Consider the following 14,241-nt stretch of genomic DNA (forward strand, 5'->3'; position numbering starts at 1 on the left):
AAAATTTGATGACCATTCTAAGAATCATTAAGTATAATGATGTTATACAGTTTATATATTCATAAAATAGTTTTAAACGAGAAAAAATGTAAGAATCTTGCCAAGATAACTTCGTTATGAATATAATACCAGATATATAGACAAATTTCAGATTAGCAATCGTAAAACATTTTTTAACAAAAGTGCAACATACCCTTGAATTAAATATTATAACTTTTACCAAATGCAATATTAAAATTAAATTTGTTTTAAAACATTTACTAACATGTTAAAAGAATATCTTATTATTAAATCTTTGTACAGTTTTGAAAAATGTAAAAAAATAACACTGACATTTTATTATGTATACCAGTATTTTAGTTGAGTCTAATTTTAAATATTCAGACTAGTATATTATAATTTGACGCCATTCAAGCATATGTAATTTATATATTTGAATTAAGTAATATCGATTGACTGCGTGTTGTTTTACCTTGACAAAATTACAAACTCTACAATACTTGAAAGTTTAAATTTGTGAAGCCCATCCAAAACTATAGTGTGTACTAAAGAGCTACACTTTATACAGGGCTGATAAATGAACTTCAGGATTTTCACAGATAATTTAAAGTGACACTTGAATAAAGAAGGATACTTTTGAATCTCTGCAGTGACCGAGTCTGGCAGGTGAGCAGCAGCCTGGTGGTGTGTTACTGGTAAAATTAACACGTGACCGTCCACAAGACCTCCCTTTGCTAGGGCCAAGTACACCTGAAACATTGCCACAAAAGTATGTATTACACTTCTATCCAATTCTTAAAGTTTGGGAATTTCAAAATGTTCTATACCTAGGTGGACAGCATCTGGGTGCCAACCCAATCAATACACCACATCTCAATTCCGGAAATCAGTTGCCCTTGTCTGCTCACCACATAAAGTTTAGGTGTACTTTAACAGTAATTTAATTTTAAGTAATTAAACAGTAATAATCTCATCTAATAATCAAACATCTTTTATGTTGTTGTGGCAAGATTGGCAATGATAAATCCAGGAACTAAATACCCACCGTTGATTGAAGTGACTATTGGTGTGTGGTAATTACTAATAAGTACCTTAAATAATGCAAAACATAGAAAAATGAGTGAAACTAAGAACATAAACATTGGATGATTACTAATGTACATCCTCTAAGGCACATAGCAAATTAATTAAATCTACAATAACCTGATTAATAATAACAGCATTGGATACATTTTATTTTTAGCTACCAGTATAGTATTCATTGGCGATGCACCTGTTGGTTTGGTGTATTTATGTTCCATTACAGCTCTTTTCAATAGAGAGAATATTCAGGCACACCACATTTAAAATTATTTTACCAACTATATATTATTATTGTATCGACTGTATAAACAGAAATTAACTTTATCAACAGGCACTGATGATAGCTGTAGCTAACTTACTTCTTGTCCAATGCTGATGACCAAATGTTTCTCCACCTGAGGGCTGGAAAGGCAGAACCAACATGAACCTGAGAACAAAAAAAAATGTTGAAGAATTTCATAGGCTACACTACGCATCCAATAAACTTAAATTAGACTCTTTAAATACATTTGAAACAAAATTCAAAGGGAATAAATTATATAAAAAATTTGAATTATATATGAATCAGAATAATGATAACCTAGTACAAAAACAAACATTGTAATAATGTATGATTTATAATTTTTTATGCTTGACAAAGATGCTCCTTCTGGGATTTATTTAAAAAATATCCTGTTGATAGGTAGAGAGGATATGAGGAAAGTACTGTGTTTTATTGCCCTGCAGCAGCTGGTTTATCAGCTTAACTTGATCTCCTGACATTTATTAACAGTGTATTGAAAGATTAAAAGTACTGTTATGGAGATTTGCTTTTGTGATAAAACAACACTTGATGGAAATGTGTGAAATAATCCATTACCCATAAAAATCCACTTTCAAAAATAAACATTGTGTTGTTCTTAATAATCGTCAGTAAAACAGAATCTCACCAATATGTGAACCATACTGAAACTGCAACATATCTGTCACAAACATTTATTTTTATTTAAACTTAAATAACAACACAATAATCCCAACCACAGTTATCCTTTTTTATGCTGGATTAAATTTTGAGTCTGCCATAAAGAATACTATAATAAATTATAATTTTGAAGTATTATACAATCTGTTTAGTTTATGAATAATATAAATTAAATTTTTTTAATTGGCTTTTTCCCAGGAAAATTTATTTATAGGTAAATCTTTGAGCTAAGGCTAGAGATGTGCAGAAGTATGACACATCTAATACGCATGTTTGACAATATTTTACAACCACCAGCAGCTTTTTAAAATTGATATCAAAGTCTATACTAGTCATCTAAAAACATTTCCACTTAACCCTTTGACTGGTGGTAAGTGTGTCCTAAAAAGTTAGTTCCTTTTAAATTTTGGATTTTTTTTCTAGGCATTTGGGTTTACTGCAGTAGACGTGTTATGAAAAACACTCAATTAAACGTTTTTGATGTTGTTTTGTGTATTTATACAGACATTAACTCATTATAAACAAAAGTTATCATATTTTCAAAATATGAGTATAAGATAAAATATTCAGTATTTTCTCATAAACATACTAACATGTTAGGTAAAAGTTAGTAACAGTACAGAAGTCTTCTCAGAAATCTGTAATTGTATGAAAAGCGCGGAAACAGTCGGGCACACAAAGCGGAATGTCACAATCGCGCAGTCCATGCATTGTACTGGTGCCGCTGCTCCCCGACGCTGGTGTATCTGCACATGTGGCATGCTCTTCTTGGCTTGTCCTTCTTATCTGTAGCAGGAATCATGGCAGGAAAATGCTGAGCAGTGAGTCTCAGGGGGCATATTAGAAAAACATTTGTCTGCAAGTCTTGCTCGCGCCATTTTACACAATCGGTAATTACACAAACACCCATGTTTATCTACTCACGGTAACAAATGTTCACAGTCAGGTCAACTGGGAATGTAAAAGTGAGGTTACAACCTGTATTCCATACACAAACAGAAATAGAATTATCTGACTGCTTACTGGAACAGCGTATTGAATACGGTCATGGCAGTATATTGTGTCTGAAAGAAATAATTAAAAAGTAACTGCAATCTGGTGGGAACGACCAAAACTACTTGAAAGTGTTTCTTATTTATTCCACTAGACCGCATACGTATTCAGGCGAGAGATTATTCATCACAAAATATTATTGTGAAAACTGTTTAGCGTCACAGCGCTTCCCGCACGGCTATCGGGATTACTGCAGACGGGCATGTAGGGCGCACCTGAAGTTGTTTCAGGATTACTAGTCAAAGGATTAACTCCTCAAGCTGTAGTATAGCATTACTGACATGTATACTAGAATTGTTGTAATCCAAAAACAAGCCTTTCATCAAAGTAATTATCTATTGAAATTTTTTAAAGTTTTTAGTGTTATTTTAAAAGTTTTAAAAAAACTATGTAGAATCAATTAAAATAAAAAGTTTATTTTCTCCTGAAGAGACTTTTAGCCTGTGATATAGTAATAGCATTAAAAGTTGTGTTTTACATGTTCACTTGTTTTAGCATAATTATTTACAATTCTCATAACAATCTACAATTTTATAATAACATTTTTTTTTAAATTTTATCTATTTAAATTTGTAATACCTGTTACTATAGTAAAAATTAATAAAGTATAAATTTGTTACTTTGGCTTTTGATTATTATTTTTTTAAATGTATTATTGTTTACACATTGTACTGCACTGTTTTGTTAATTTATATAACATTAGAGTATGCATAGTTTTGCATACAAATACAACTTGAATTGTAAATTATAGGTCTATGAATATGTTAAATACACATATTATACTTAAAGACAATAAAACATTCATAAGTCTCGATACATTCATGTATTACTAAATGATTATATTTATTTTCTTTTTATTACGAAAAAAAAAAAAAAACTGTCATACGATGCTCAGTAATGGTCTGTCAATTAGAATTGAATGAGTGGTATGAGATTATAGGGGTTACTTTGATAAGCAAGTGTTTTTGGCTTTGATTAAAAAAAAATCACAAACAATTTTAACATTTCATGATAAAATGTTTCCACACTCTCAGAGTTAATTGGATTCAAGATTAGCACTTTGTAAATATTCTGTTTATAACCATAAAGCGGACATTACTTACTTTGATCAAATTCCATTTTCGCTCGTTTCTCCCTGGGACCGTCACCATCACGTGATTGTTTGGCCGGTGTCATGTCGTAGAAGTACTGGTGCCCTGCACTATTGTCACTCGCACCGCTCACTGTGGCTGACAACGCTCGGCCCGTATACGGCAGTTCGGTCTGGTCTGTCGTCTGCTGGCGCAGCTCCTGCGCAGACATGATGTCCACAGGTGTCAGGCTGGCAGCGTACAACCACCGCGCATCACCACCCACCTCACCCAGTGACATGAAGCGGGTTAGATGTGCTCCACTGTCACTCCCTGTGTCCAGATTCCTGTCAACCACGGCTGTGTCATAGGAACTCACAAAGCGACTTACATTTACATACTAATTTATAAGTGAATGGAGAAAATCTCTTCTACTAATTAATTAATGACAATATATAGTATTAAGCAGTGAGGAATTTTACAAAATTGTAAACAAGTGTATAAATCTTCAGTGGTATTTTATTTTGATAAGACATTAATAGAGTTATTATACTTGACACTAGATTTATAGCTATTAACGGTTTTAGTCAAATCAAATCAAATCAAAATCTTTATTGTCTTTAGGCATACAGCAATTGACATGGTCATCATTTTGTGTTACAAGTCATAACTTGTCGTAGGTAATGTTTATACTGCTTAGGTAGGACTAGACTAGTGTAAATTGATAATATACTAAAACAAACATCTTTTTAGCTATGTAAAACTTATCTTGCTATACGTAATTCTTAAATTAAAACAACGTTGATAGATATCAAATAAAATCTTAAACTAAATCAATAACCTGAAATAAATAATTAATAAATAAAATATATAAATTTTACATACTTACAAAACATTTATTTCTGAATTTGGCACATTTAAAAAAGCCAAAGTAGTGTCAACACTTGGGTATAAAAACACCTTAAAACGCGCACGGGTGTATGGAGTGCCAGTGTCAATGTAATGAGATGTTTGAAAATCTTCAATACAATGAGAAAAAGTTTTAAGAAATATTTTAAAAAATAGATAATACATATATTATTGCTCCAATCAAGGGTTAAGTAACTCTTATAGTTCAAAATGATATTAATTTTCTGCATTTGACTTGAAACCGTATGAAAAAGTTAATTCTATCATGTGATGACTCTTTTTATGAATAGAAAGTACAGTAAATGTATCATTAATTGCAACTATTCCTCATTAACAAATTTTACAATGAGATAATTTTGCTTTTACTCTTCTGAAAAATTGTGTTTCAACACTTATGCCACTTTATGGTGATGATATATCAATTCGTTTGGAAAAACAAATGTGTATTTTGTTGAAAATGTTGAATATTATCTAAAAATAAGTGATCAATCATTTAAATCAGCAATGATAAAAATTTAAATTCAAAATAGCCATTTTTAGTAAAGTAAAAAATTTAGAGAAATTTGAAAAAAGGTACTTTGTATGGAGATTATTTCACAAAAAATTAGTGTTGTTATTTCTTTATGTAGAGGATTCTTTGTGTGCTTAATTGAGCATTGTTATTAAAAATTGTTTAAGGTCATTTTATGTTTTTTGTTTATTTGTATTATTTGAAACAGTTTTTTTAGTCTGGAAATATCAGTATTCTGATTTACAACTAAAAAAATAAATATTGGACAAAAAAATAAAGTTATGGCCTAAAACGTAAATGAATAGCAAAAATTGCAAAACACAACTGAAAAGTACTTTTGACTAATATTTCTAAAAAATATTTGATCCAAAATGGTAGACGAATTACCTGTATGGCGGCCTTTCATAAAATATACCTTCCAAGCCAACAAAATGGTATCTGGGTTTCAATTGAACTGCCAACCAAGACAAAAGTTCGGACCCTTTTGGGGCTTTCACTTTCTGAAAAATTAAACATTGGAATTAGCATTGATCTTATGAATAAACAAAGAACATGCGCAATAAAAAGAAATATATCATACTTTAGCACATTTTGATTGTAGATTTTTTTGAAATTACAAGATGTAATTTTAGAATACAACAACTTGTCAATTCAATAAAGTACAACAATATTCACAACAAAAGAAATATTGAGAGGAATATCGAAAATCTTCGTTAGATGTTGATATATACACCTAACGTACTTGAATTTAGGCTTTAAGTGTCAAAATCAAATCTCAAATCTACTGAATCTTAAAAAAGATTCAGGAACAAAATATTCTGAGATTTTCCGTGTCACTAATCAATGGATAAACGTCACATTAATGTTCCTCTACTTCCAGAAAAGTTAGTAGATCTATCAGGTTGCTGGCCTGCAAGAACAGCGTTGTAATCAAAATCAAATATCACTTCAAAACGATGGTTGAGATCGACTGTCATCCTCATTCCGTATTGCACCTGTAGTACGGCTATGCAGCATGTACAACCAACAAATATAAAATTTGGAATATACGAGGGTCGTCCATAAAGTAACCGCCGTTTGGGCGTGGCGCGATAAGTAGTGGGGGTAGCGCCGCCATTCTCACATCGGTGTGCGCAGCCGTTCAGTACGCTTCTAGCTGTGCAAGGGAGAGCATCGTGCGATCGAGCGTTCATTTGTTACAACGCAAAAACATGAGCGCCGTGATAGAAAATCCCGCCAAGTGTGAAGTTCGTGGTGTAATAAGATTTCTGTGATCGAAAAGTTACACAGCAGCTAAAATTCATCGTGAATTGAGTGCGGTGTATGGCCCAAACACTATGAGTCCGTCAATGGGTTCGTTTTTTTAAAAATGGAAGAACGAACGTTCACAATGAAGACCGGAGTGGTAGGCCATTTCTCGTCAGTGATGACTTGGTGAACAAAGTGGATGAGAAAATTCGCAAGAACCGTCGCTTCACAATCTCGGAACTTTCAGATCATTTTCCTGAAACCCTTTACTGTGAAACCTTAAAATGGCTACGACGAGCGATTCAAAACAAGCGTCATGGTCTTCTGACATCTGGTGTTGTGTTTGTCCCTGACAACCCCCTGTCTTCATACAGCTCAAAGAACAACAGAACTTTTGGAAAAGTTCAAATGGGACGTTTTTTGACCCACCTCCCCTACAGCCCGGACCTGGCTCCCAGTGATTTCTATCTTTTCCCGTACATGAAGCGGTGGCTTGCATCTCAGAGGTTTGCGAGTGATGAAGAGCTTCAAAACGCTGTAACAGGTTGGCTACGTTCTCAGGCGGCAGATTTTTTTTAAAGACGGAATTTAAAAAACTGTTAAAAGATATGATAAGTGCTTGAATTTGTATGGTGAATATGTAGAAAAGTAGAGAAAAGCTGTAGTTTTAACATTTATAGAATAAACTTTTTGTATCTCAACTGGTTTATTTTTTATTTCAAAACGGAGGTTACTTTGTGGACGCCCCTCGTAATTGTAAGCAAGTACTGACTTATTATAATGTCTTTTTTATATAACTCCAGAAAACACCAAAGAGGCTTACTACATCTAATCTCATAAATTACTTAGTTATTATTTTACTGTTACAGCCTTACTAACGAGCACGAGAAACTTTGAAGTTGTAATATATGTTTTCTTAATGTCTTTGTTGTAACATTATATCTATATTTTGCCTACATTAACCCTTCCTGAGCGTATTACGGGAAATCTCGTGTGGCTAAATTTGCACTTATTGAAATAGTATATGTGTGTATTTTAGTATATTAATAGTAAATAGTGTACGTGTGTTTGCAGTGAATTCTTTTTAGTTTTATACTAAATAAAAAAAACTTTGTTCACAATTTTATCAGTAACATTATAAAACATACACAAAAGTATAAAAATCATTAAAAAATTTAGATTTTATATTTTTTGTCCGACAATAAATTTAGAAACGTATATTCAAATAGAACCTTAAACAAATTTAAAAGAATTTGTATTGTATTAGCACGATAGAGGAAAGAACAGAAATTTATATTCAGCGTTCTAACGGTTAATGTTTAACTGCAAGCCTCTTAGTAAACAATAGGACAGTTCTATAATCCAAACAATTGACCACTATTCTGAACTTTAAGAAATGAAAATTGAAACTTTGAGTTATACTGGTTTTAATTATGGTAACAATGTAAAACCAAGCAAACCATTTTATTCAGTGACAAATGAACATTGGTCAAAATGTGTAAGGCTTGTTTTAGAATAATTGTGAACATTTTTGTAGGTTTTAGCCATTTACAATCTTTACATATGTGTGAGATAAATCAATCATTCACTGACATCACTCATTCAAAAGATTTTCTGAATATTTATATTAATAGTGACAGCAAGGACTTCCAGAACTAATTCATAAGACACTTTGAAACACTTTGAGAAAGCTTACAACCATTTAGTACTCCTTAAAAATATTCTAATACGTTTTCAAACAAAACAAACTAGAGTGTACAACTAACCAAAACTATGTTAATACTAAATTTTAAGGGCCTTTCAAAGAGAATAGCACCTTTGAGAACCATTGTGATTTGTCAACACTAAATGAACATCTCTTAGTAGGTATGTAATATTTTAAAAGAAAAACATCTAAAAGTGCATTAATTTTTCTCTATTATTAAACATCAGTACATCAGCAACTTACAGCATTTTCATCGCGTTGCAATACTCCCTGGGGCCATTGGGACGTAAGCAGTATGTCGATGCCCCGATACGAGGGTTGGCCCTTGATACATGAGTCTCGTACTCTCGTCACATCAGCTGCCGTGAAACTGCAGGCCGAACTATCTGAGTCCTCCAGTCCACTCACGTAGGCTAGCTTTAGGCCTCCACTTGTGCTGAACACGCCGCGTTTTCCTACAGGTTAGTAACAAAGAAAGGACATTTAATCTAATGGTCATATATAAACACATCTAATTTTATTGAATAAAACCACAAATAATTTCTAAGTAAATGTAGACAATTTTCTTTTACAAAGCCAACCAATATTAGTTGAAATAGGATTCTGTTACAGAACATATAACCTGCTAATTAAAAATATAGTCCCCTAAACTGTAATTACAGTGCAACCTCATTAAGTTGGACTAGCTGGGACATTACAAAAATCCGGGTTAAACGGAGAATGTTGAAAAAATGGGATGAAGCCAACGCAATACATTGTGAGGAGATGCAAGCTTATTGAGGCTTCATACATAAAATTAGCAGAACAACCGTTAAGTTGAGGTAAGGCCACTTTGGGTACCAATATTAAAAAAAGAACTAACTACAAACCTAAAAAGATTTTAATAACAAAAAACCTCAACCAACAAAATTTGTACATATACCATGACAATAAGGTCTAAGACCAAAACATAGGGCTGGAACGGCTGCCTTTACCCCTTTCTTCCTGACCATCGCCATCCTGTCCCATTGTTTCAGATGACATGCCATCATGCTGACATTGACCTTCTTGTTAGAATCCAACACACAGTCAAGAATCAAAAATCAAGAAATCTTTATTGTCTTTAAGCACTTGACAATGCAATGGACAACGTCACTTTTTATTATATCTAAAAGGCCTACTCCTATCACACCTTTACAATCCCATAATACAAGTGTAATGATTAGACAGTAAGTCAAAGTAAATTTTATATGAACATGTGAATAACGCCACAATTTGGTCATTAAAAAGAAAATAAGAGTAAAAATGGTATTAGCAGCATCTTGTTAAATATATATAACATATCTAAAACATTATATACAGAATAAATTAAATAGTAAATAAAAACAATAAATATATAACAATAAAACAATAAAAAGTAACAATAAATAGATAACAATGCAACAAATTAAAATTAACAATAAAATAGGTTTAACAACAATAAATAAATAACAAGAGATAACTATCAACAAAATCATAACTATTAAAAAATTAAAGTACTAATATCACAGGTTAAGTAGTCATTTAAAGAATAAAATGTGTTATCAACAAGCCAATTACTCGCAACATTTTTAAATCTACTGATAGACACATGCCATGCTTTTTCAGGAAGTTTATTAAAAAGTTTAATCTTCATATAAATAAAAGTGCCTTTGGTTTTCTCCAATCGAACATTCATCTGTTCAAGCATATATTTTTTTCTTGTGTAGTAGGAGTGTATTTCTTGTCTACTAATAAAACTGTCTAATTAATTGTTCTTTGATACTTAAGTGGTGTCAGTAGGGTTCACCTGTGCTTGTGTGACATGTGATTGTGCTCTTGACTTCTTGTGCTAGTGACTTTTGCTCAGGACTTGCATCCTGTGCAGTGACAATGCCTGGAATGGACTCCAAGCAGCTTTCGGGTATGTTTGAACCCTTTCTCTTGTTTTCTTTATTATTTCATTTATTAAAGAAATATGTATTATCTTCCCACCTGACGAAGATGATAGATTTCAATGCTCAAGATGTTGTATTATACATTTTGTAACATATAACAATGGTGAATATCCTAAATCCTACAATCCTTTCAAACCTTCCAACGTCAATAACAAAATTTACACAGACAATTTATGTTTCCAAATTTGTTATCTGTATGGTAAAACACATTCATGCTATAAAAATGAGTTTTTAAGAACCTAGAATAAAACTTAATAACTGATGTTTTCCAATTTTTTACTTACCTAGGTAACTTATGTTTGGGGCCAGTTCACACCCGTTTATATCAGGATAAAATTTTGTCAGTCGTTCATCCGTTGGGCCAAGAATATTTGTGTAAACAGGTACTGAAAAAACCAATATAACAATTAGTATAATAATGGACATATTACACCATAGTTGGTAATGTAACAAAATTAGTGGATTAAAATATACAGTGCAAATGTATATCGAAAAAAAAAATCTGGGTAGAGAACTTTACTTAGTAGTATTAACACAAAAATCAGTCCTAAAAGACAATTAAAAGAATGAATACCATAAAAAATATAGTTAAAAACAATACAATTTATGTAAAAACGATCAGAAAAAGAGTTCTTAACCCTACACAAATTATGTATCAATTTATACATACATCATTCTGACTGTTTAAACCTAATATTTGACATATTCTCCACATTTAAAATGTAATTAAGTAAAAAAACCTTTTATTTAATAAGGCAAAAGTAAGGGTTACATGGTCCTTTCTTACACTTGACCTGTAAAGTCTGCCAAGTAACCAGTTAACACTCTCCTATAATTATATTATAGACAATTTACTTTATTTGTACAATTCATAGAGAATTACAAAAGCGTCAATAAAAAACGTCGTAATAGCGTAATTACAGTTTTAAAACATGGTCTCATCAGGTAAGTTCAAAGTTCTCCAGTTCAAAAATTCGTCAATAGAATAAAAAGAATGTTTACAAAGCCATTTTTTCAGCTTGGTCTTGAGGTTCTCTTGTGTTTTAATATCAGCAGGTAGACAGTTTAAACAGCTTCGACCCCATGTAGGATGGTTTCTCTTCATAACGGGCTGTACGATGTTCTGGTAGTGCGAAGTCAGCAGCATGTCGTGTGTTGTATTGGTGTAAATCATGACATCTTAACAAGTTCTTCTTATGTGCAAACATTATTGTCTCAAAGATGCATAATGACACCATAGTCAGGATTGAAAGTCTTGCAAAAGCTGCTCTGCAACTCTCCCTTGGCTGCAACTCTGCTAGAACTCTGACACATTTTTTCTGTAAGACTAACAATCTATGAATGTTTGCTGCACTGGAATTACCCCAGACCAAGATTCCATAGCGAAGATGAGTCTCAAAAACGGCAAAATACGCAATAGTTGCAGTGCTGACATCACTTATTGATTTCACTCTTCGAATCAGGTATATTTATTTATATTCAGCATAAGCTATATTTAGAATGCTCTTTTACTCATAAACATAATTTTTTTAAACAAAATTTTATGACACAAAACTTTGTTAAGACACCTATATTATGATGAATATTGTAGAAATTGCCACATACAACTTATGATAATTTTCCACAAGATGATAACTTCAAACACCAATATGTAACTTAAGCAGATGGCAACTTATCAAAGTGAGTACATTTATAACAGTTTATACATTTCTTTTATTATTGCATTAACAGTATTTATTACAATTGTCCTGGGCGATTTCAATATTGATTTAGCGGGTTCTTCCAACGACTTCAAAACTATACTAAACGATATGCTGTCCTTTGGTCTTCGCCAAACCCATTCGTTCGTATACACGAGAGTTTAAGAAGTCTAGAACCCTGATTATAGTGTCATACTTAAGTGACCATCATGCACAGGCTGCAATTGTTGGCTCTCAATCATCTTCAAAGTCATCCCCAGCTCTTTTTCCGCTACAACCGTGTTTTCTCAGAGGAAAACATTAGTCTCTTCAAATATTAACTTGAACAAGGAAAAACTGGGCTGATTTGTATTCATTAACTGACTTAAATGCCAAAGTTTGAGCTGTTCTTGAGTCACATTGACTATTATTTCAACGTTTGTTTCCCCTTGGTCAGGAGAAAGGTCCCTTCAGAGAGTAGGGACAAGTGTAGGATTAAGCTAGATGGTGAGACGATAAGGGTTAGGAAACAGTTAAGATCCTCTTACTTGGAATCGAAAGATTTGCCTTCTGTACACCCCCTTAGGCAAAGATATCTTGGCCTCAAGAAGTTGTATCGTAAGCTTATTCTGAAACTCAAGTCTGATAGTGTGGCTAAGCGCCTCAGAACGTCATCTAATAAAACCAAAACACTTTTGGGGGATCGTTAATCAGAGTCGAGGTTCACATGACTTTAAAAAAGTACCAAAAACCAGAAATCAGGAATAATTTAGGAGAGGTTGTTAATGATCCCTCAGAAGTGTGTTAATATTTTCAATGATTATTTCTTAATGTGGGTGATAAGTCCAACAAGGTTCCGCCTAATATCCAAAAAGCACGTCCATCCACCAATAATTGCGCAGTTTATCTCCAGGAAGGTGAGAGATGAATGGTTGACGGCTGCAAGAGGGAGGAAGAACATCAACGCCTCTGATGTCGACCCAGCGCTGATCAACAGTCCGGTGTTTATTAATGAGCACCTAACCCCCCACAACAAGGCGATTCTCGGGCGAGCACGGAGAACTCCAGCGAGAGAAGAAGATCACTTTCGCGGGGTTTTCTTCAACGGAAAGATTCTCGTCAAGGTGTCGGAGGGTGCTGAGACTGAAAGAATTACTTCTCTCTCTGATCTCGACAAGTTTGACCAGTAAAAAACTCTATTCCGCACAAGGTACACTTTTTTAGTTGTTTTTGTATATTAGTTATTGTTAATTTAAATATTCTGGTTAAACACAATTTTTATTCTAATTTGTTTTCTTTTAGCTTAGAGAAAGTTTTTATTTTATTTTTATATTTCTTTATTACAAGAATTAATCGATTTATTTTTTGATAAGAATATATATCTGTATAAATAAGAGTACATTTTGTGTTATTATTCTTTCATCAATAGCATAGTATAAATAGTTTATTGTCAGTCTTTTAACCATGCGTTCATTTATCTTGTGTCCATGTTTCAGTTTATATTGGCAAATCCATAGTTTTATTAATTTATATCAATCGTACTCGTTTAGTGTTAAAACATTTTAGTAAATGGCTTATAAATAGAATTTTGTTAACTTAAATTAATTTCATCCTTCAAATTAAATAATCTCAAACAAAAAGCATAATTAAGTTATTAATAATTCATGAATGTTTTATATGTACATTTTGTTGGCATTTCATCCTATTTTATTTAATAAGTAATACTTGTACTATTGTGACTATCTTTTCATGACATTCTAATAATTTTATATACAGCTTTAATTAGTGTATACCTAAGGGTATATTTTGTTTTTTTTAATATCATGTAAAACACTCAAGTTCTTAGTTCAATTAAATCTATATTTATGTACTATAGCTTAAACCATACAATGCTATATTTATTATAACCATAACAGTATATAGGCTAAATATTAGATATATTATATTCAAGTACTAATGATATAGAAAACCTGTCTTTTTAAACGTATTGATGATTATTTCGTTTCTCTATTCCATGGTTATATTTAACTGTAAAGGATGATGGGTCCTCAGCTGGGGGGTAGTCTG

The 14,241-nt window shown here is 32.3% G+C and overlaps 1 protein-coding gene across 1 annotated transcript in view; it reads right to left on the minus strand.

Moving 5' to 3' along the window:
• The window catches only part of LOC124355453 (CWF19-like protein 1), a 47,447-nt gene that overhangs the window by 24,064 nt on the left and 9,142 nt on the right, over window positions 1–14,241 (minus strand). Inside the window, exons 3-8 of the mRNA XM_046806598.1 lie at window positions 10,780–10,881; window positions 8,784–8,995; window positions 5,975–6,087; window positions 4,201–4,514; window positions 1,443–1,510; window positions 635–750 (exon numbers count right to left, since the gene is read on the minus strand). Coding sequence (XP_046662554.1) covers window positions 635–750; window positions 1,443–1,510; window positions 4,201–4,514; window positions 5,975–6,087; window positions 8,784–8,995; window positions 10,780–10,881 — 925 coding nt within the window. The remainder of the gene's footprint in view (window positions 1–634; window positions 751–1,442; window positions 1,511–4,200; window positions 4,515–5,974; window positions 6,088–8,783; window positions 8,996–10,779; window positions 10,882–14,241) is intronic.

Source organism: Homalodisca vitripennis, chromosome 2 (genome assembly GCF_021130785.1).
Source record: "Homalodisca vitripennis isolate AUS2020 chromosome 2, UT_GWSS_2.1, whole genome shotgun sequence".
NCBI lineage: Eukaryota > Metazoa > Arthropoda > Insecta > Hemiptera > Cicadellidae > Homalodisca > Homalodisca vitripennis.